Source organism: Anser cygnoides, chromosome 14 (genome assembly GCF_040182565.1).
Source record: "Anser cygnoides isolate HZ-2024a breed goose chromosome 14, Taihu_goose_T2T_genome, whole genome shotgun sequence".
In the NCBI taxonomy this organism is placed as follows: Eukaryota; Metazoa; Chordata; class Aves; order Anseriformes; family Anatidae; genus Anser; species Anser cygnoides.
Window position 1 is genome coordinate 8,094,387 of NC_089886.1, and position 19,548 is coordinate 8,113,934.

The 19,548-nt window shown below is 48.4% G+C and overlaps 1 protein-coding gene across 5 annotated transcripts in view; it reads left to right on the plus strand.

The window, feature by feature from the left end:
• Positions 1–19,548, plus strand: part of CYFIP2 (cytoplasmic FMR1 interacting protein 2) — a 53,554-nt gene that overhangs the window by 6,350 nt on the left and 27,656 nt on the right. For 4 of the 5 annotated variants that reach the window (XM_066977240.1, XM_048057141.2, XM_066977241.1 and 1 more), the window contains exons 3-18: positions 2,061–2,150; positions 2,230–2,307; positions 4,430–4,531; positions 5,421–5,602; positions 5,923–6,019; positions 6,733–6,861; positions 8,218–8,322; positions 10,970–11,061; positions 13,846–13,963; positions 14,827–14,946; positions 15,573–15,698; positions 16,507–16,673; positions 16,959–17,106; positions 17,491–17,644; positions 18,192–18,348; positions 19,077–19,173. In XM_066977240.1, coding sequence (XP_066833341.1) covers positions 2,061–2,150; positions 2,230–2,307; positions 4,430–4,531; positions 5,421–5,602; positions 5,923–6,019; positions 6,733–6,861; positions 8,218–8,322; positions 10,970–11,061; positions 13,846–13,963; positions 14,827–14,946; positions 15,573–15,698; positions 16,507–16,673; positions 16,959–17,106; positions 17,491–17,644; positions 18,192–18,348; positions 19,077–19,173 — 1,962 coding nt within the window. The remainder of the gene's footprint in view (positions 1–2,060; positions 2,151–2,229; positions 2,308–4,429; positions 4,532–5,420; positions 5,603–5,922; positions 6,020–6,732; positions 6,862–8,217; positions 8,323–10,969; positions 11,062–13,845; positions 13,964–14,826; positions 14,947–15,572; positions 15,699–16,506; positions 16,674–16,958; positions 17,107–17,490; positions 17,645–18,191; positions 18,349–19,076; positions 19,174–19,548) is intronic. The other variant, XM_048057144.2, reaches the window with a different exon arrangement.

The following is a 19,548-nucleotide window of genomic DNA, read 5'->3' on the forward strand; positions in this document are numbered from 1 at the left end:
CTCCAGCCCCGGCCGCAGCAGGGCATGCAAAGCGCAGGGGTTCATGCAAAGCACGGGGGCGCGTGGTGCTGTGAGAACGAGCAGAAATTGTTCCTGGTTCGGTGTGTTTAAGGAAATATTCACAACAGATCTAGCCACAAATCTGCTCCCAGAGAGACTGGTGAAAGGGACCTTTAAGTGAGGAAGATGTAGGGAAGTTGACAATGAGGACAAGAGGGCATGAACCAGTGAGAAGCCAGAGATAAGGTTTGTGATAACAGCAGAGAGTTCTCGGTGATGTTTTATTGTGCATGTATTTTTGTGCTTCCTTTTCATGGTACTGCGCGTGTCCAAGTAGGCCAAAATCAAAATTCTGCCTGAATTTGGCTGGCCTGTGCTGCCAGCACAGCTGGAGCTGCTGGTGGGGGAGCGGAGGGCATGCAGTGACCACAATCACTGCTCTGCCTCGAACACCCACAGATTTAGCTGCAGCTGCGCTGACCAAGCTTGGCGTGAGCCCAGGGCAAGGCTCAGACCCCTGCTTTTGCATCCACAGCGGGATGCCTCAACTGCTTGGCCACCACACCCTGTCCTACAGCACACACCCGGGGTTAAATATAACGTGGGGTTACTTTCTCTGTCCTGCCGCTCCTGTCTTCATGGTCTACCCGTGAGCGTGCATAAACGCACCCATACAGGGATTGCCGTGCCGTGTAGGCAGGGCTCTGAAATTACAGTATCTCTTTCAGCAGGTCAAGCTGCGGGCTTGTTCAGTAGCATTAGTATCTCTATGGGTTATCAAACCCAAAGGCATTTCAGGGCTGTTCAAATGTCAGCCAGCCCTGGAAAATCTTGGTATCAACTTAGCATCTCTCTTCACAAAATAATTTTTATTCTTTGCTGGCTTGTGTCCTGTGAGGGACTGAAGGTCCCGTCTTACGGCACAGCCTCACTCGTGTCTCGTATCACAAGTGTGCATTCAGCTGGGCCTAAAAACCTTGTCTTAACCGGATCTGGAAGTGTTTGCTCAGCTTGGTTCCTCATCACAGACACATTGGGGTTAGCCCCGTCCCTGCCGCCCGGAGATGCACACGCAGCCCCAGCTTTTGCTTTCACCTCGGTCACATGCGCTGTCCTAGAGGCACTTCGAAAAGCGGCCCTGCGGCCACAGGTCCGTGCTCCCAGCTTTGCCGCTCAGGAAATGGGTTATTGAGGTGAACACGGCTGCTGCAACGCTGATGACATTGCAAGGAGCAGCTCTGGGCATCTGGGACTCGCGTGCGCTCTGCCCTGCAGCAGATACCATCAGCGCGCCTTGGCGGAGGAAATTGCCCAAGCACAAAGCGTGTGAATGGGCGCTCGGTGCCGCGAGGCCAAGGAGCTGCTTTTTCACCCCCCACCTTGCTCTGCACTCTCTCACTCCCATATTCAGACCCAAAGCAGTAGCTCAGCTTCCCAAACAACTGTTCCTCCCAAAGCATCTGCTTGCAAGAGCAACACTAGCACTGATAATGGCATCTGAACGAGTGCTGATTTTTGTATTTATGTTTTCCAGACATCTCTTTCCCTGCCCTTTCCGTGTGTTTATCCTTTGCAATTCCTGCTGACAGGATGTGGTCTTCCCCTAGCAGTCAGGGGCACAAATGGAAGTTAATGAGGTTGCGTTTGTCTTTGAGTTAACAGACTAAAGTCTTTAGTATAACCGCTAGAGGTTTGCTCACTGGTGTGGCTGCAGTTCCTTATAACTGATCTCCACTTGTCTTAGCTTGATTTTACAAGGCTTTGTCAGTCTTGATTGCCACATCTTCACACATATAAACTGCAGGGTCTCTTCTAATGAACATGCGTGGTTCAGATGCATTGCAGGCTGCCTGTACAAATCTACTCCAGCCCTAGAGACGCAGTCATTTCTAGCACCTCAAATTTTTCATAGGCTGACCCTGTGCCCTAGGTGCCCTCGAGCCTGTGCCCGCATAGGGTTCCCTGGATATACTCCCAAAACAATTGGCCAGCGCATGGCATCAGGTGAGAGAACAACCAGCGTGTATGTATTTTAATCCCAATCCCTGTTTCACCCACAGGCTAATTTTGACACAAACTTTGAAGACAGAAACGCCTTTGTGACCGGCATAGCCAGGTACATCGAGCAGGCGACGGTGCACTCCAGCATGGTGAGTCCCCTGGGCACTGCCCCGGCGATGCTGAGCCATGGCGTGTGCCCTGCCCCTACAACACCTCTCTGTGTTTCAGAACGAAATGCTGGAGGAAGGCCACGAGTACGCCGTGATGCTTTACACGTGGAGGAGCTGCTCACGAGCCATCCCCCAGGTACCGGGGCCCTTTCCGTACAGGGCTCTGCTTGGGGCACCTGTGTGGCTTTGTCTTGCATGGGTTAGTTTGGGCTCAAGACTGAAGCAGATAGAAAGGTTGGAAAGAGAGGCCACTGAGGGTTCAAATTATCCTCCTCACCCCACCTAAGTCTCGATCACTGACCTCAGCAACAGGTAGCTACTCCAGAAGAAGCAGGTCCCTGCTGCTGCTCCAGCAGAGGACATCTGCTCTGCACCCTTGTGTGTGACAGGGGCAGCTCCATCCCTGACCCTCTTAGCAGTACCTCTCAGCTAAGTCACACTAGCCACAAATGAAGCAACTGTTTGTGGCTGACGCGTTACATATATATACATATATATATATTTCCTGGTTTCAGGACCGTTTCCCCAGCTCCCCAAAGCAGTCATATTTGAAGTCACTTCACAACCGCAGGACCAGCTTTTGTGTCCCATAGCTGCGCAAGGATGCGGCTGAGCACAGCTCTGGTCCCGCTCAGTGCTTGGCATAGTGCTGTGTTTTGCTGCTTGGATCCCTATCCACTTCTCTGTCCGAAGATTGGGTAGCCTTTGCTTTAATTAAAGCAGGGCTCTTATTTCCTTTCCAGTGCACCACTAGAATATTTTTCCCTCTCATGTTGTGGGAAGATGCAGTTTGCTTCAGGCAAAGGCAGTTAGTTTTTGGAAGTTGAGAGTAAAAGTATCAGATCTGGTTTATATCACACTCCCTGACACCACTGCATGGTGTGTCTCAACTTCAGTTAAAAATTGCTCCAGTGCCGAGTGGGACTCCTGTGTTGCGTGAAGAAGCAAGATGGCTAGCTGTGATGACAACAGCCAGTGCTCTTGAGACGTGGCAGATTTGGGCTCTCCCTGATTTGCATGGAGCACAGTGGGCAGCTGGGGCAGCTTTCTGCATCCCAAACTGGTGCTGGGGCGCTGTCTCTGCTCTCATGGGAGCCCTGGCAGGGTCAGTGTTGAGCCAGGATGTATGAAGGAGCTCTTCACTATGTCAGAAACATTTCTGGAGTGAATATCCGCCTCCCAGCCAGGTCTCCTCCAAACGCCCTTTTTTACTGCTGCTGTACCTGAAGGTCCTGGGTTTCATCATTCTCCTCTACTGCTGGTTCTGTTTCAAATGTTTTTCAGTCCTCTCTCCAACCAGAATCCTGCAGACACCTACAGACATGAGTAAGGTTGCCCATGAGGCCCACTGAGCCATGATTCAGACTCTGGCGCAAAGCTTGTCATCTGCAACATGAGCAGTGCTGGATCGCTGCAAAAGCGCAGGCTGACAATGCAGCCAGCAGATGTAGTGCACATCCATTAACCCTACTGATAAAAGGGTTTGCAGCACTTCCGTGGAGCCAGGAAGAAATATTTCCACATGGCTGACAATGCCCATGTTAGTGGTTCCCCAGGAAAGGTCAAACCTCAGTTCCCCTGGGTTATACTCTGCTGATGGTCTGACGAGATCCAGCCACGGGGAGATTGCTGATGCTGATTAGATTTTTGCTTATCTCCCATTTACATCTGATGCTGCGCTGCTGTTGCCTGTGCTGGCCACGCTAGCAGAAGGCAGGCCATGGCTGAGCTGGTGGCAAGACAGAGTTACTTAAATTTAGGTTCCTAGGACTCCGATAAAGGTGACTCACTTCATTGCTGCTAGTCACATCCAAGCCCAGGGATTTTTAATGGGTCTGCAACAGAACCAGAGTTATCCCAGCAGGACTAGAGCAGAGCCATAGCATGGTGCCTTATGTCCATGGGACTTTGCAAGACAAAATCAAAGATAAATTTATAGTACAACATTCCCACATTGTGTAGCAAGTACAGACTTCATTTTTTTTTATGTATTCTACTCCAGACAAGTGCATTAGAAGATGGCATTTCTTAGAGTCAGGATTGTGTCCATTTATAACACATGGAGAGAATTCACATCTGAGAAAAAGCCCTTTCTGCCATCACCTGTTGCCTTGAAAACAAGCTCCCTCTGGAGTCCCTCTGTTGTCCTCAGATGGGGACAGGATTCACTGTGAAACAAGCAGAAGTTGGTGGCTGGTGCAAGTCCACAGCTGTGTTAGAAATGATGCTGATGAAGATGGTTTCTCTTTGCACTGCAGGTGAAATGTAATGAGCAGCCAAACCGAGTGGAGATTTATGAGAAGACAGTGGAAGTCCTGGAGCCAGAAGTCACCAAGCTTATGAAGTTCATGTATTTTCAGGTAAGCAGTCAAGGGGAGTGGTTAAGAATAATTTCTTACTTTGGTCTGAGGTTCCTCAACAGGGCTGTGCTGTGCTGTGCCTGCCCTGATCTTCTGGTGGGTTTCTAACTTGAAGTTATCTGTCCAGAGCCAAATCTGTGCTCTATCCCTTGCTCAGCCCCAAAATCTCATATACAAGCTGGGAATGAACACGCCTCAGCCCTTGAAGTTCATGGAGAACCAGAACTGTGGAGCTGGTGGATGCCACAGGCTCCTGGTTTTTGGGGTGCTGGCTGGTGGATGCAAGGGATATTCCTGTGCTGACAGCCTGGTGCCAGCATAATTTGCTCTTCGGCTCTTCCGTCTGAAGGAAAGCCATGAGGAACAGAGGGCTGATGGTGCAGCCAACATGTTCATCCTGGCCACAGAACCCGTCCGATGTCAGAGCACAGAAGCTTGCATTTAGCGGTTGCTGCATTTGAGGCACTTGCGAAGATAACACGCTCAGATCCCTGCAGAGCAGTGACCACGTAGCCAACAAAGCTGCTCTGGGCTTAAGGGAGCTCTCTACATCACCACCTGCATTTCTAACTGGCTGCAACTGGGCTTCACTGGCACATTTGGGTTTTATGTCCTATATATTGTAACGCCCCACCTAAAGAACCAAAGCATGACTTGGCAGAACACGCTGCACTCAGGGCAGGCACGGAGGATTCAAGCCCCGCTCCTCCCCTCCAGCACTGAGGACATTTGTCTATAGCGGTTTGAAATGCTGCTTCATTGCGTGGTGACAATGGAGGGAGACCCTGGAGCCTCTGTCCCCATCAGGACAAGGAAGGAGAGGTGGGTGGAGGTGGTGCTGTGCGTGTGTGAGCCTCTGCTGTGGTGACCGTGTCCCGCTGCCTTCCAGCGCAAGGCAATCGAGCGGTTCTGCAGCGAGGTGAAGCGCCTGTGCCACGCTGAGCGGAGGAAGGACTTCGTCTCCGAGGCCTATCTCCTCACGCTGGGCAAGTTCATTAACATGTTCGCTGTCCTGGATGAGCTGAAGAACATGAAGTGCAGCGTCAAAAATGACCACTCCGCCTACAAAAGGTGAGGGGCGGGAAGCAGCCGGTGCGGGGACAGGGCTGGGCCGGGTCTGGCAGGGGGAACTGCCCAGCAGAGAGATTGGGCAGATGTAAGGGGGCTGGAGGCTGGGTTTCTGTGCTGTTGTAGGCTCTCTGTGTGAGTTTAGCAAATGTCTGAGCTCTGTGTTTTGGTTCCCGATTGGTAAAATGGGGAAAGAGCTAAGCTGTGTTGCAGGGGGGCTCTGAGGCTGCAGCCCTGCAGCTGCACGTGAGGTAAGGAAGGTGGGTGGTGAGGGTCTGCGTTGGGTGAGCGCGCCTTGGTGACACTGGATTTCTCCCTTCCAGAGCTGCCCAGTTTCTGCGGAAGATGGCAGACCCCCAGTCCATCCAGGAGTCCCAGAACCTCTCCATGTTCCTGGCAAACCACAACCGCATCACGCAGGCAGGTCCCATTCCTCCGAGCCAGTTAACCTTCCCACGTGTAGGCAGAGGCAGTGGTCTCGCCAAGGCTGAGGGCGTTTCAGTCTGGACTGCAGCAATATCTGCCTCGTTTGTTGGGTCATTTCCACCGACTGTCGTTCTTTTGGTCAGGCTGTATAATTCCTGCAGTATTTCTTTCCAGTGGATCATCCTGGGTAGCTTTGGTGGTCTGTTTATGTCAAGACAAGGTGCAAGAAGAGCTCTCGGGGCTTTCTCACAGAAACTCTACCCTTGTTTTCCCCAGGAAATCCATCTAGTCTGTCTCTCCAACTGCATGGGGACTGCAGATCAGACACCAGGGGCCTCCATACCACCGGCTCTATAGCTTCTGCTAATTAGATAAAATATTGTACAGAGACAGCAGACAATCAGAAAGTCTGCTTCTGAGGCAGACCCTTTCTTTTCATCTCATTGTGATGCTTGGCTGCTGTGATCAGTCTGAAGGGGAAAGCTGCCCTACAGAAGGAAGGTTTTTCTTCACGGGTGGTACCATGAGGTCGATCTGCTATCTGTGACTTAAGCACACAGACAGGGTGTGTTTTTTTTTTTAAGAAACCTCTTACCATTATGCTCTTAATCTTTTTCCACTTCTGGAAACATATTCCTGCTTATATTCTTCTGTCCGTGCATATTCTTCTGTCCATGTGGATAATGTGGCCCCTATTGCTGTTTCAGTGTCTGCACCAACAACTAGAGGTCATCCCTGGCTACGAGGAACTGCTTGCTGATATTGTCAACATCTGTGTGGATTACTATGAAAACAAGATGTATCTCACGCCCAGTGAAAAACATATGCTTTTAAAGGTGAGATTGAGTCATATTTATGGGTCTGAGTGTTTGGGCAGTTCCACTTCTGTTTTAGTAAAATGAAATTCCCTTCCAGGACAATGTTTCTCTTCGTTTTCACTTTTAACTCCTTTGGGTTTACATGCATCTCTTCTCTGTTGGCTGAGCCAACATCTTCTGGACGCAATGCTTGCTATGAAATGGGAAAGTTTTCTGCATGCAGCACCAAAGCTGCTTTCCACATCTGCCTGTTTCCTTTCTGATCTTAGTTACCTTTTGTCTTCTGCTGGGATACCTCCAATTCCCCCATTTCCTCCCCATTTATCCCTTCTTTGTAGCTGAACAGACTGAGCATGGATGAGGGTCAGAGATGTCCCACCTTGGTGCTCTGAAGTGGCACCTCTGCTGGGCAGTGCCATGGCTGCCTCCGTTCCCAGTGTAACTTGGACCTTCTCCTGTCATTTCTTTTCTGGCCTTTCTGGCTTTCTTCCATGTTCCCGTATAAAAATCTTCTTTCCTTTCTCCCTTTCCTCTGCTCTTCCACATCTCCATCTCTGTCTTTTCTGCCAGTTCTTCCCAAGGTTGCCAGCAGCTCTGCCTGCTTGGCACTAAGGTGGTGCCAGCTGGTGGACGAGAGCACCTGGGGTACTCTGCACTCTCCAGAGCTGGAAGGGCTTTTTCTATTGCACATGGCGTGCAGGATCATAATTTTGACCTGGGTAACCTTATAGGATATGCTAAAATCACCACCAACTTTGCAACCCTGAATTTTCTTCTTGGTACTCATTTCCAAGAATAATCAGAAGACAGATCACCATACAGGTTTGGTTTCCTGACTCTAAAGAGCCCCAAATATGAACATGCCAAAGTATCTGCTTATTTTTTGTGTTTGTTCTTACTGTAAGTCAGTTATTACAGTGATTACAGTCACTATTACCCTAAAAACTTCATTACCACGGTATGAGTCAACTGAGGTTCTTTGAAGGACAAAGTTGGTACGTTTAATATCTATAGTGATCTGTACCAAAATAAAGGGAAAAAATCAACCCAGGAGAATATTTAAAATGTTTTCAGTTCTCTGGGAGCAAATGTTTGCCTTTTTAGTACGGGTGAAGAAGACTTTTGGGTTGTTGTTACCTGTGAGAGAGGAGGAACAACTGAGAGTCATACATTTTTGCAGAAACATTCCATCATGGGTCCCCTGTCTGCCACACACGTCCTTGCAGATATGTGCACGTTTTATACAGTTTTCTCATGAGTGTCAGTTGGCACAGGAGCCTGAAATGGTCTTTCCTCACGCTATGCAAGTGCGAACTGTCTGACTTGTACTGCTGACTTCAGGCTATTGAAACCTAGCCTTTCTGTCTCCTCCAGGTGATGGGGTTTGGCTTGTATCTCATGGATGGGAACGTCAGCAACATTTACAAACTGGACGCCAAGAAGAGAATCAACCTTAGCAAAATAGACAAATTCTTCAAGGTCAGTGACCTGTCTGGGTGAGGCTGGAATTTACTACAGACCAATGAATTACAGACCGGTATCATTGCACACGCTGCCAACAAAAAAACAAACCACAGGAATCACTTACAGTTCCAAAAAAAAAACCACCCAAAGGGTCAAGAAATTACCTAGACTGAAGGATGAGAAATGGGATTGCTGTGAACATGCATAGGTGGGTGTAGCGTGGGTGAGATGAGCGATGACAGCCCTCCTGCTGAGGGGTGAAGGACGGGGATGGTGCGTGGGAAGCCCGTGTTTGTGGATGAGGGAAGGGTGTGCCAGACTGACGCACACTTCTAGCTGTGGGCACATTTTTGAGGCTGGCTTGTAGTCTTCTGAAGAGTACCATGATTTCAGGCCACCGGCAAGCCTAGATAGGTTTGCTGAGGTCTGTGTGGGTGATGTTTGCGTGCTCCTTTCCCTCAGTTCACTGCTGAGCTGACGTGCTGAGGAACAGGGGACGAAACTGGCCAGCCAACATGTCATTGGCAGCCTTACTTGGTGTGTAACCTGTGCTCCCTGTAGGGCAGAAAAAGCTTCTTGAGGAGATTGTGTTGGCTGCAATTTGCAGGTGCTCATTGAGTTCCTCAAGGGGCTCGCCTGGTGGTTTTGGTGAATCCTTTTGTCTTTTGAGATCTTTTTTTTTTGAGGAAAGGTCTGCAGGAGCTGGGTGCTCCAGTGACGCGGTGGGAAGCAGCTGTGCAGCCTCCTTCTGCCCCATTTCCGTGTGCAGCTGGGATCAGCCCTGGGCTGGTCCACAGCTGGAGGTCAGGCTGTAGGGAGGATTTGGGATAACACTGTCTGCTTCCTCCCCAAATGCGCTGTGTGTGCAAGCTGTTAGTGGCATATGGAGAGGAGGGCTGAGAGCCCTGATGTCTCTGCTTGATTGCATGGCTCGCAGGAGCTCAGCACAGTGCAAGCACCTCCTGCAGCATTGCAGGGTGAAGTCATTCTTCTCATCTATTGCTTCTGTGCACAAGGCTGGGTCTAGGAGGCTTTTTGGGTTTGGAGAAGATTAGTTCATGGTGGGATATGGCAAGGAACAAACGTGTTGGTGAGCCTGGATGGCTGATTTCAGGAAAGGCTGATGTACCTGCTGCTGCATCCTCAGCCCGAGTGAGTGGGGACTTGTTTACCTATCTTTGCACCATCTCATGGAGACAGCTCTGAGAGCAGGGCTCTGACGCCCGCGTAGGGAGCTACAGACCGACACCGTAACCTCACAGATGGGCAGATAATGAGATGGCGGAATGCTTCCCAGTCACTGGGGAGATTGCTGAGGACTGCAGCTCTGCAAAGGAGATGTATTTTGCCATTCCTCGGAGTCTTCTGAGTTTTTTTCTGGTTCAGCTTTGCTAGTTTTACTGAATCTTTGCCTCAGTTTAAATCCAGCCCTCAGCATTCTGTGTAGAGTTTGGTCATCTTGGTGCGTTCAAACAGATCTGTTGTTCGTTGCAAAGTGTTGTGGGCCGTCAGAGAATCGGACTGGTAAAATATCTTCCACTGCATGGAATAACTTTCTCCTTTCCAGCTTTTTTTTTCCACTTGCACTTCACCAACATCTGCTGTGGTTTCACCTAATCAGTTAAGTACCACTCCAGACTATCAGATCTCAATAAGAAAAGGCCAACTACTCCTTTTACTACATCTGCTTACTGCCTTCTGATTAAATTTCTAGTGGATTGACCAGGAATTTGAGTAGTGAAAATGAACTACCCCTTCATTTAAACCGTTTATGAAAGTGCCACTGGGAATCTCTAATGACAGCATTGCACATCCTCCACACAAGCCAGCCTGAGAAGTTTGATAATAGGACAGTGAATTTGCCACCATCTTCCCTGTATTTTGGGGCTAGGCTTTTGTAGCTGGGTGATGTTGAAGCTTCTCTTTTTTTGAAGAATTGTAGGTAGCTCTTGGTTGAATGTAGTTTGCAGCTGAAAGCTTAGTCCAGCAGGGACCTGTCTGAGCTTGAGGCACATTTACTGCACTTAGAATTTATTTCCCTTCAAAATCCTCCTGAGACGTAAAGGGAGAACAAAGCCATGTTATATTGCAGACAGACATTGACTGTGTTTTTGTTTTCGTGGTGAAATTGTAAGACACATCACTAACAACCACAGTGCCAAAGTAAAATCTGAGTCCCAGGGGAAAGATGCCACATCCCTGGCAGTCCAGGCAGCAGAGCAGCCGGCAGCTCCCCTCCCCAGCATGCTGCCAAAATACCAATGTGCTAGTTTTTGTCCCTCAGTTCTGTTGAGGATTATGGCAGGAGGCAGTAAGTGCTGTTTAAGAATACGATTCTCTCTTTTTGGTATAAAAAGACCTTTTTCTGTCGCAGCTGATGCTGGTTACAGCACTGAACCTTTCTGGTATTAACCAAGCCAGTATCAGCAAGCCCAGGGCTCCAGAGCACTCGCAGGGAGTGATCTTACTTGCACAAAAAAAAAAGTGATAGTTTTCAGTTGCTTCCTAGGTGTGAAAAGACCCTGCATCCAGGTTTGCACCTTGCTTTGAACAGTCTGACACTTCCTGTAGCTTCGGAGATGCAGGATGCCACTTCGTAGTCCCTTGTGTCGCCCTAGGGACTCTCCGCCGCGTTTCAACCATCTTTTGTTTTCTTTTCCAGCAGCTGCAGGTGGTTCCTTTATTCGGCGATATGCAGATAGAACTGGCCAGATACATTAAGACCAGTGCTCACTATGAGGAGAACAAATCCAAGTGAGTGCCTGCCATAATGTCTCTTGGCTTTGTGTGTGTCCCGAAAGCCGTGGGAGCTGCCACTCCTCCTCCCCGGCGTGCGTGAGGTCTGTGCACGGGTACCTGTGTGTGTCCCCAGGGGGTGCACACCCCAGCGTGCCTGACTCTGCGGCCACCTGTGTGTGCACGTGTGTACCTGTGTGTCCCTGCATGGGAGGACGTCCTCGCCGACTCCGTGGAACCGTTCCCGTCCGTGCAGGCAGGCGAGCGGGCATGGTGCGCGGTCTGGGGCGGCCGCTGAGTGCTTGGGACGTGTGAGTGTGAGCAGCGTGTTCCTGCTCTGGAGAGATTTTAATCCACAGTTTTCACCCCGAGGACAAAATCCTCCAGAGCGTGAACACAGCGCCAGATCTATCTATGTGGTAGGCAGGGCGTCTCTTCTAGCTCAGGCACTTTCCTGTGTAGAAAGGCAGCGGGAATAAGAATTGAGCAGGGTGGGTCAGATGCACTGAAAAGGAATAAATGTTGTGGGAAAAAGGCAGAACTGGAGTCTTTCCAGGTGTACTCAGTCGTTGTGGCATGGGGTACGCAGCGTGGCTTCACAGTGTGAGTTGGAAGCCAGTTTGTTGCTCCCATCAAGAGAATTTGCAGGTGTCACTTCAGATCACACCACTCGTGTGCGAAGGCCCAGTTGTCTCTGTAGCTTTGTGTGGTGCTCAGTTAGTGTTAGAAGCATCGCTGGTAGGTTTGGACATCCTCAGAATAGCGTTTGCATCCGCACGTAAGCAAAGCCCATCCAGGCTGTGTTGGCTGTAATCACTGATTGCAGCCTGGCTTTCACCAGCGAGTGACCATTCGCCTGTGGGACCAGGCTGCGTGGAAGTCAGATTTCTCCGTCACCTGCGAGAAGCAGTCTAGCTGAACAGCCACCAGGACAGGAACTAACCAACAGCCTCATCGCTGCGCCTGTTTGCTTTTCCCTTCCCCACGGCGGGTCCTGCTTTCTGCCGCTGTGTGGCTCGCCCGGGAGCGCCCTCCCCTGCCCTCCTGAGGGCTGGTTGAAAAGTGCCAATTCATTTTTCACAAGAAATTTGAAACTAGTTTCACAGAATTTCCCAAGCAAAAGGCTTTCGATTATGATTGAAAATTAAAAAAATAAACTACAATTCTACAAAATGTAAATTTTAAAAATATTTCAAAAAAAAAAATCAAGTTGAAAGGGAAGATTGTCTAAGAATTGACACCTTTTTATCCCAAACTGTTCAGAAAGCACATTTCAACGAAACGTGTCAGCTGCATTCATTTTCTCATCTCAAAACCAAGGTAGCTCGCAGGCTGTTTACCTGTGCACAATTTAATGTCTGTCTCAAAATCTGTCCACCAGGTCTTTGTGCTGCACCTTACTAACCGATGGTTCTTCCTCACTCACTTGCTTTCCCAGCAAATTGCATGGGGCTTCCAACACTAACTCTGCCAAGATGGTTCCATATGTTCCCCATTTCTTACTAATATTGTTTTTGTCACTTTCTTTCCCTCCTTGTCTCCATGAAAATGGAATTAATTGGTGTTTTTCCTGCATGGCGTTTTGTTTCTGCACTGTGGACTAGATTGTGTGTGGCAGGGAGGGCTGGGGCAGCCCTGGCCACTCCTGCCAGCCTGCCGATTGTCTGGTGGGGAGCACGGGACATTCAAACGGGTAAGAGTCGAGCGATGGGACTCGATGGTGGGAGGCTGGATTTCACAAGGGATGACATGGTCCAGCACTTCCAGGACTTTCCATCTCCACAAGTGTTGCCAACAGGAGCCTCACAGTTAACTGTGGGAATACATTTTCCTGTGTATGTCCATGTCAGCAGCAGGTTTCTCACATCCCTTTTGTACAGCCAGTCTAGATTGGAGAAGAAGCCTATCTATCTTAAGATGGTCAGTTATTTAGGGGAGAAAAAAGCAGGCTCTGAACATCTAAAACCATTGTGATGACGGAGACAGATGTGAGAGTCTCGCTGACAGACGTTTGTTTGCACAAAGCATTTTGATGGAGCCGTTCTGGTTCTATGTCAGTGGCTAATAAAGGTCTGGGAAATGTGAGATGTTAAAATAGAAAGACCCGGTTCTTGCTTATTCTGACCACTTCTTCACATGACTGTGCCACTGGAAGGGGAGAGCTGCCTTCGCTTTAAGACCGCTTTGCACTGTTACAGAGTACGTGTGGCTCAATGCAAATGAAAATCTAGTTCTTTTAATCATCTCCTGCTCACTGTTCACTCCCAGAGTTGCTCAGTAAGCTGATAATGTGAGCCAGAACCAAAAAGAGCAGAAGGGCTGTTTCCATGATGGCCCCTTGCAGGATCTTTCCTTGCAGCAGAAGGGCACGTGACCAGCCCTATAGGACGCAGAAGGATGACCTCTAAGGAGATGATTATCCTTAAGTTTAGCAGAAGGGATGCAAATGGTGATGGGGCTCTGCAGTTTGTCTTTCCCTGAAAGCTTGCCAGACAGCGGCCAGGGAAATAACCACCTCTGCCCATGGGGGTAGGTGGACCCAACATGGAGAGCAGCCTTCAGGGGGGATGGAGCAGAGGTGTTCTAGCAGAAAGGTGAGGCAAACATCCCTGTCGTGCTGTTGAGACCATCTCTGGAAGGCATTACACACCCCGGGGGTGAGAGAGAGGACAGGCTGCCTTGTAGGTGGCGTGTCTAGGGCACGTTGAGGTGAAGAGAGCAGCTGAGCGAAAGGCTTTGTCCCTGGGGGTGTCTGAGTGGAGCCCCGTGTCCTGTTCTTGAAGCCGTTGCTTTTTTGCCCAGGTGGACGTGCACTCAGAGCAGCATAAGTCCCCAGTACAACATCTGCGAGCAGATGGTGCAGATCCGGGACGACCACATCCGCTTCATCTCAGAGCTCGCTCGCTACAGCAACAGCGAGGTAAGTGCGGGGTGGTCGCTGTAATCCTTAGACAGGCGAGGCTGGGAGGGGACAAGTGTGGCAGTAGTATGGACCTGCTGTGCCAAGGACATACAACGAGGAGGGGAGAAGGATACACGTGAAACAAACCACTGTTAAGCAATAAAAAAGCAAGTCATGAAAGGTCCCTGCCCGTGCAAAATCATGTGCACTGGAAGGCCTACTCTGCAAGCTCTGCTCCTTGGCCGCAGCTCAGTCAAAATAAGAAGGAGAAATATTTTTGCAGCTAATTGTTTATCATCGGCCGTGGGTGGCAGAACACCCATGTCTTGCAGATGGGTCTTTTCTGTTACACAGAGCTATCGGTCAGGGCTTTGAGGAAAGTTCTCCACAGCAGCTCTGTTGATCGCTGAATGTCAGAGCCCTTTCTGATGCGACTGAGACTGGTTTTTTTTTGCAAATGTGGGATCCTCACTTTTAATTTAATGATTTGTTAGTGTTCTTAGCCTTTTTGTTTTGGCATTTTTATGTGCTATTTTGAACTTTGAATCAGTAAAGGCCTCTAGAGGAGTTCAGTGGTATTAGACCATCACTAAGCAACGGGAAGATGGAATGAGAAGGTCAGTTATTTGCTCTGAGGTTACAGGTCAGACTCATTTTTCTGTAGGAAATAAATGGACCACCTGGGTAATAAGAGTCCTGCCAAGTTATACCTCTTTTCCCACAGGATTGTATATGCACAGCACAGTTTTAGCTTGATCATAAGGTCATGGGGAATTCTTTTCAGCTGGGATTTGAGAGAGATCTGCTGCTGCTGTTTGGCTGAGCCAAGGCACTGCAGCGAGCTGCTGACTCTAGCCCTGATGTGATGTGATCTTCTCCAGGTCGTCACTGGCTCAGGGCTGGACAGCCAGAAGTCAGATGAAGAGTACAGGGAGCTCTTCGATCTCGCTTTACGGGGGCTGCAGCTGCTGTCCAAGTGGAGTGCCCATGTCATGGAAGTGGTGAGTGCATCAAAGTGTGTAATTTCCTCCTCTTCCTGGGCTAACGTGAATGTTTCAACACAGCACACAGTACTGATTGTGGAAAGGTGAGATTGCTTGCATGCCACCTAACTTTAAGCCTTTGACAAACATGCTAAAATCAGGCAGCTAATCACCCCGAAGTCTCTCTGTACCAAACAGAGAAGCAGAGCTCACTCATCTCTCCTTAGAGCTGAACTGCCCTTTGCAGGTGCAGGGCGCCCCCAGAGACATTAGAGGAGGCTGGTGACTTCTCACCTGAACACCTCTGTTAAGTACCGAAAGAAGGGTGATAAGTCTGGGTCTTTAACAAGTAAAACTGTAATTTGAATAATTATGGAAATTCTTAATTTGGAAAGTTTTGACCACACCTTAACACAAGTCCATGGATGTTAAAAGCCCGATATGACTGGCACCTCCCAAATACACAAAACCAATATTCAGTACAGTGATAACGCAGCCAGGAAGAAGCATACATTCAGCTCCCAAAGGAGTGTCAAACAACTGTAGTAAAGTCCGGGGAGTGTTTCTGGCAGGGCCCTCTTCAATCCCTCCAGCCCTTCTTCTTACTCATTGCAATGTTAACAGTGCATGTTTCCATCTTCCAGTACTCTTGGAAGCTGGTTCATCCCACAGATAAGTTTTGCAACAAAGATTGCCCAGGAACAGCAGAAGAGTATGAAAGAGCCACCCGGTACAACTACACCAGTGAAGAGAAGTTTGCCTTTGTGGAGGTAGGTGCCAACTGCTGCCTCGTTCTGTAGTGCCATAGCAGATAGAGTGGCCTGGCTATCAAGTTTTGTGCACTTTGCCCCAAATTATCTAGGTCACTTGGATAAGTCACAAAGTGCCAGATTTTTAAAAGTATTTCAGAGTATTTGGACTGCAGTTTTCAAAGGTCATCTCTTAGCTGCACCTCGCAGGTGTCCACCAGCAGTGTGGAAGTCTGCTTTTGAAAATCACAGATTAAATTCTCTCCAGCATTCTAAAATGGAAATAGCAGTCCTTCCTTCATCCAGGTATTTTGCTTACAGTCAACAACTGCCGTTACGGAAGAGCAGTGAGCAGCATGAGGAGGGGGCAGTGAGCAGAGTGGCTCCCCAATGAATTGTACCTTTTTCTTAAAGCTTTGTCTATGCATAAAATATAATTAAGAGTGAGTAAGAACCAGCAAAGACTGTTTTCTCATCCATATTCTGTTCTCATCAGGTCTGTCCAAGGCACACAGCTGCACCCATGTGTGGGGCATGTGCAGTTTCCCAGGACTGGGTATTATTAAAGATATCAAGAGATCAGGAGGGGAAACAGAGTCTGCCAAGGGATAGGGACCATTTCAAAGGAAGTGGTACTAGAAATGTTCCCCCTGTTTGTGGTGATCCTTAAAGCAAATAACATTAAAAAAAAAAAAACAACACCTATTCGTTGTACCTAAGTTACTTGAATAGAATTAATTTAGTACCAAGTTATCATAATGGTGGATTTATGGACCTCTCCATACAAAGGAAAAATGGGAAGTACTTCTGTTTTTAATTTTTGCTTCAGGTAATTGCCATGATCAAAGGTCTGCAAGTGCTGATGGGCCGGATGGAGAGTGTCTTTAACCAAGCCATCCGCAACACCATCTATGCAGCCCTGCAGGACTTTGCCCAGGTGACCCTGCGAGAGCCGCTCAGGCAGGCAGTCAGGAAGAAGAAGAACGTCCTGATCAGGTTGGTCTTTTTTGAATGTAATGCAAAGCCGGTGTATTTATTTGTGTAATGCATTTGTACTATATGCATAGTGGCCCTGCAGACATCTTAATATTATACAACCAGCCAACATACCTTGGCCAGCAACTTTTTTCATGGTCAGTTTTGAACATGACTCCCCTCAAAACAACTTTGTGTCTCCCCACCTCATATACTCCCCACCCCATATGTGCACAGCAGTCAATATTTTCACTTTGCAGTAAAATCAAGTTTAAGCACTAATTTCCATCTCCCTGCCTATTTCAGTGTTCTGCAAGCAATTCGGAAGACGATTTGTGACTGGGAGGGAGGTCGAGAGCCACCAAATGATCCTTGCCTGAGAGGTGAGAAGGATCCTAAGGGTGGATTTGATATTAAAGTCCCACGAAGAGCAGTAGGACCATCAAGTACGCAGGTATGTAAATCTGTATCTCCCGAGTAAGGAATTAATGGCCTTACAGCCATGTAGGAGTCTCCCATCCCGTGGGTTGGCAGCTGTTTCCGTGGGCTTTTTTAGTAATGTCTTAGAATATTGTAACTCAGTAACGTCATAACTTGTAACATCAATAACTCACATGCTATGTGTTAAATGTTGCCTTGATGCCTAGTTTGTTCCCAAAGCCTCCTTTTTTTAGGTTTATGATTATTTCTAGTTCAGAATGATGGTGGCCTACAGGGCTGAGAGAGTAGAGTAGAAGCCAGCCAGGAGAAGTGTTATTTTTTTGCTGCAGAACACCATGGCGGTGTGTGGTGGTATCTCACAGGAGAGCAGTAACTACATGTTAACTTCCTTCCAAAGCTCTACATGGTGCGGACCATGCTGGAGTCCCTCATAGCAGACAAGAGTGGCTCAAAGAAGACTCTGAGGAGCAGCTTGGATGGACCGATAGTCTTGGCCATTGAGGAGTTCCACAAGCAGTCCTTCTTCTTCACCCACCTTCTCAACATCAGTGGTGAGGCTATGGCATGGGGAGGCCTGAATCCAAGTTTTGCACACTTAGACAAGCAAAGTATCTTTGCTCTGTATTCACCTATGCAGAAGATTTTCCTTGATTTTTTCCTAAATGTTCTACTTCAGCCTGATACAGGCTTGCTTCTAGGTGGTAATCATTATGTGAACGGGAATGAGTCAGCAATAGCAAACGAGACATAAATTGTAGTTTAGTTTCTAGGAGTGGCGTTTTCTTTCCATCCTAGCCAAGCTTCTGAGCCACTGGGCGCAGAAGAAATCTTCCAAAGTGATTTTGAGACATTGAAATTTTCTTCCTGGAGCTCTAGAGCAAAAGGAACGATGCCTTCTTTCCTCTTCCATTACAGAGTGCTTGGACAGCATGGACAGAGTCTTTGTTTAAAAGCAGAGACATCTCAGAAAGCAGTTTCATGCCCCAAACCAGTCCAATATGATGCCACTGGAACCGCCTCTTGTGCTTTTCCCTCTCTGCCATCCCTAGGGAGTAACTTTGGTGCCCTCCCCCCGGGGGGATCTCCTCTGTGTTTCAGAAGCGCTGCAGCAGTGCTGCGACCTGTCCCAGCTGTGGTTCCGGGAGTTCTTCCTGGAGCTGACCATGGGCCGCCGCATCCAGTTCCCCATCGAAATGTCCATGCCTTGGATCCTCACGGACCATATTCTGGAAACCAAAGAGCCCTCCATGATGGAGTAAGAGATGATGGGCTGTGGTGGGTCTGTGCAGTCACTCAGGCTTGCGATTTTATTTTGGAGAAGGGTAGGCTGGTGGTGAGCAGTCTCTTTGACAAGGAAGGAAAAAAACAAACTGTATTTCTTGCCTTGCTGTCACATGAGTGTGTACTGTGTGAATAACTCATTAGCAAATGCACACTGGCTGCTTCCTGACACTGGCACTTGCTTATGCATCATAAACCAGCAATTGGCAACTGCAGTATTAGGATCAGCACACAACTTGGTGATAGTCATCTGCATGCAGCAGCCAGACAGCATGTGCAACCAAATGGATGTGGGCCCTGGCTGAAGCACTTAAGCACTTTTTTTTTTTACAAGTGATAAATGATCAGAAGTATTGCTGTTATGCAAGTACAGTTATGTTCATAATAATATTCCTCATTAGGAAAGCTTTGTTTACCATTTCATAACCACCATGAGGGCACTCTGTGGAGTGAGCGCAGGACGACATTTTTTAACGGCAGAGAGGGAGCAAGTGTTAATTGAACAAGTCACAGTTAGGACACGTCCAGGTCTGTTCTTGCTGCTTCCAGCAACTCGGACAGAGAGAGTGAGGTGGGGAGATTTGAGGGGTGGGAGTGAGTGGAGGTGAAAGGGGTGATGTCAGAAAAAAGCCAGTTCTTGTATCGAGTTGCTGCTGTTTTTGCTGATATTCTCCAAGGCATGATCTGTCTTCTTGCCCTCAGGTATGTACTGTACCCCTTGGACCTCTATAATGACAGCGCATACTATGCCTTGACCAAGTTCAAAAAGCAGTTCCTGTATGATGAAATTGAAGCTGAAGTAAGTCATTTTCATCTTTATTCTATAGAAGGAACTCACTGGGGTCACATTGCCCTGTTTGACAACCCAGCCCAGCAGTGCAGTGAATTAGTTGTAGGCATCTCCTGAAAAATATATCCCATGAGAATGAGAAGTTTTCAAAAGATCAGAATATTCTGAGAGCTGACATGCTCTGCTGATTAAGGGCTTCAGCTCAGCAGTGCCCATGGGGACCAGTGGAAGCCAAATGCTGTTAAACACTGGGAGCCTGGAAGAGTCTGTCTGATGGGCAAAAGGTTATGAGGCATCAAAGGAAAACGAGAACCCAGAGATCCCTGCAAGAGAAGGATGACTGGGAATGGGGGACTGGGCCCTCTAGGAACATTTAGAAACTAT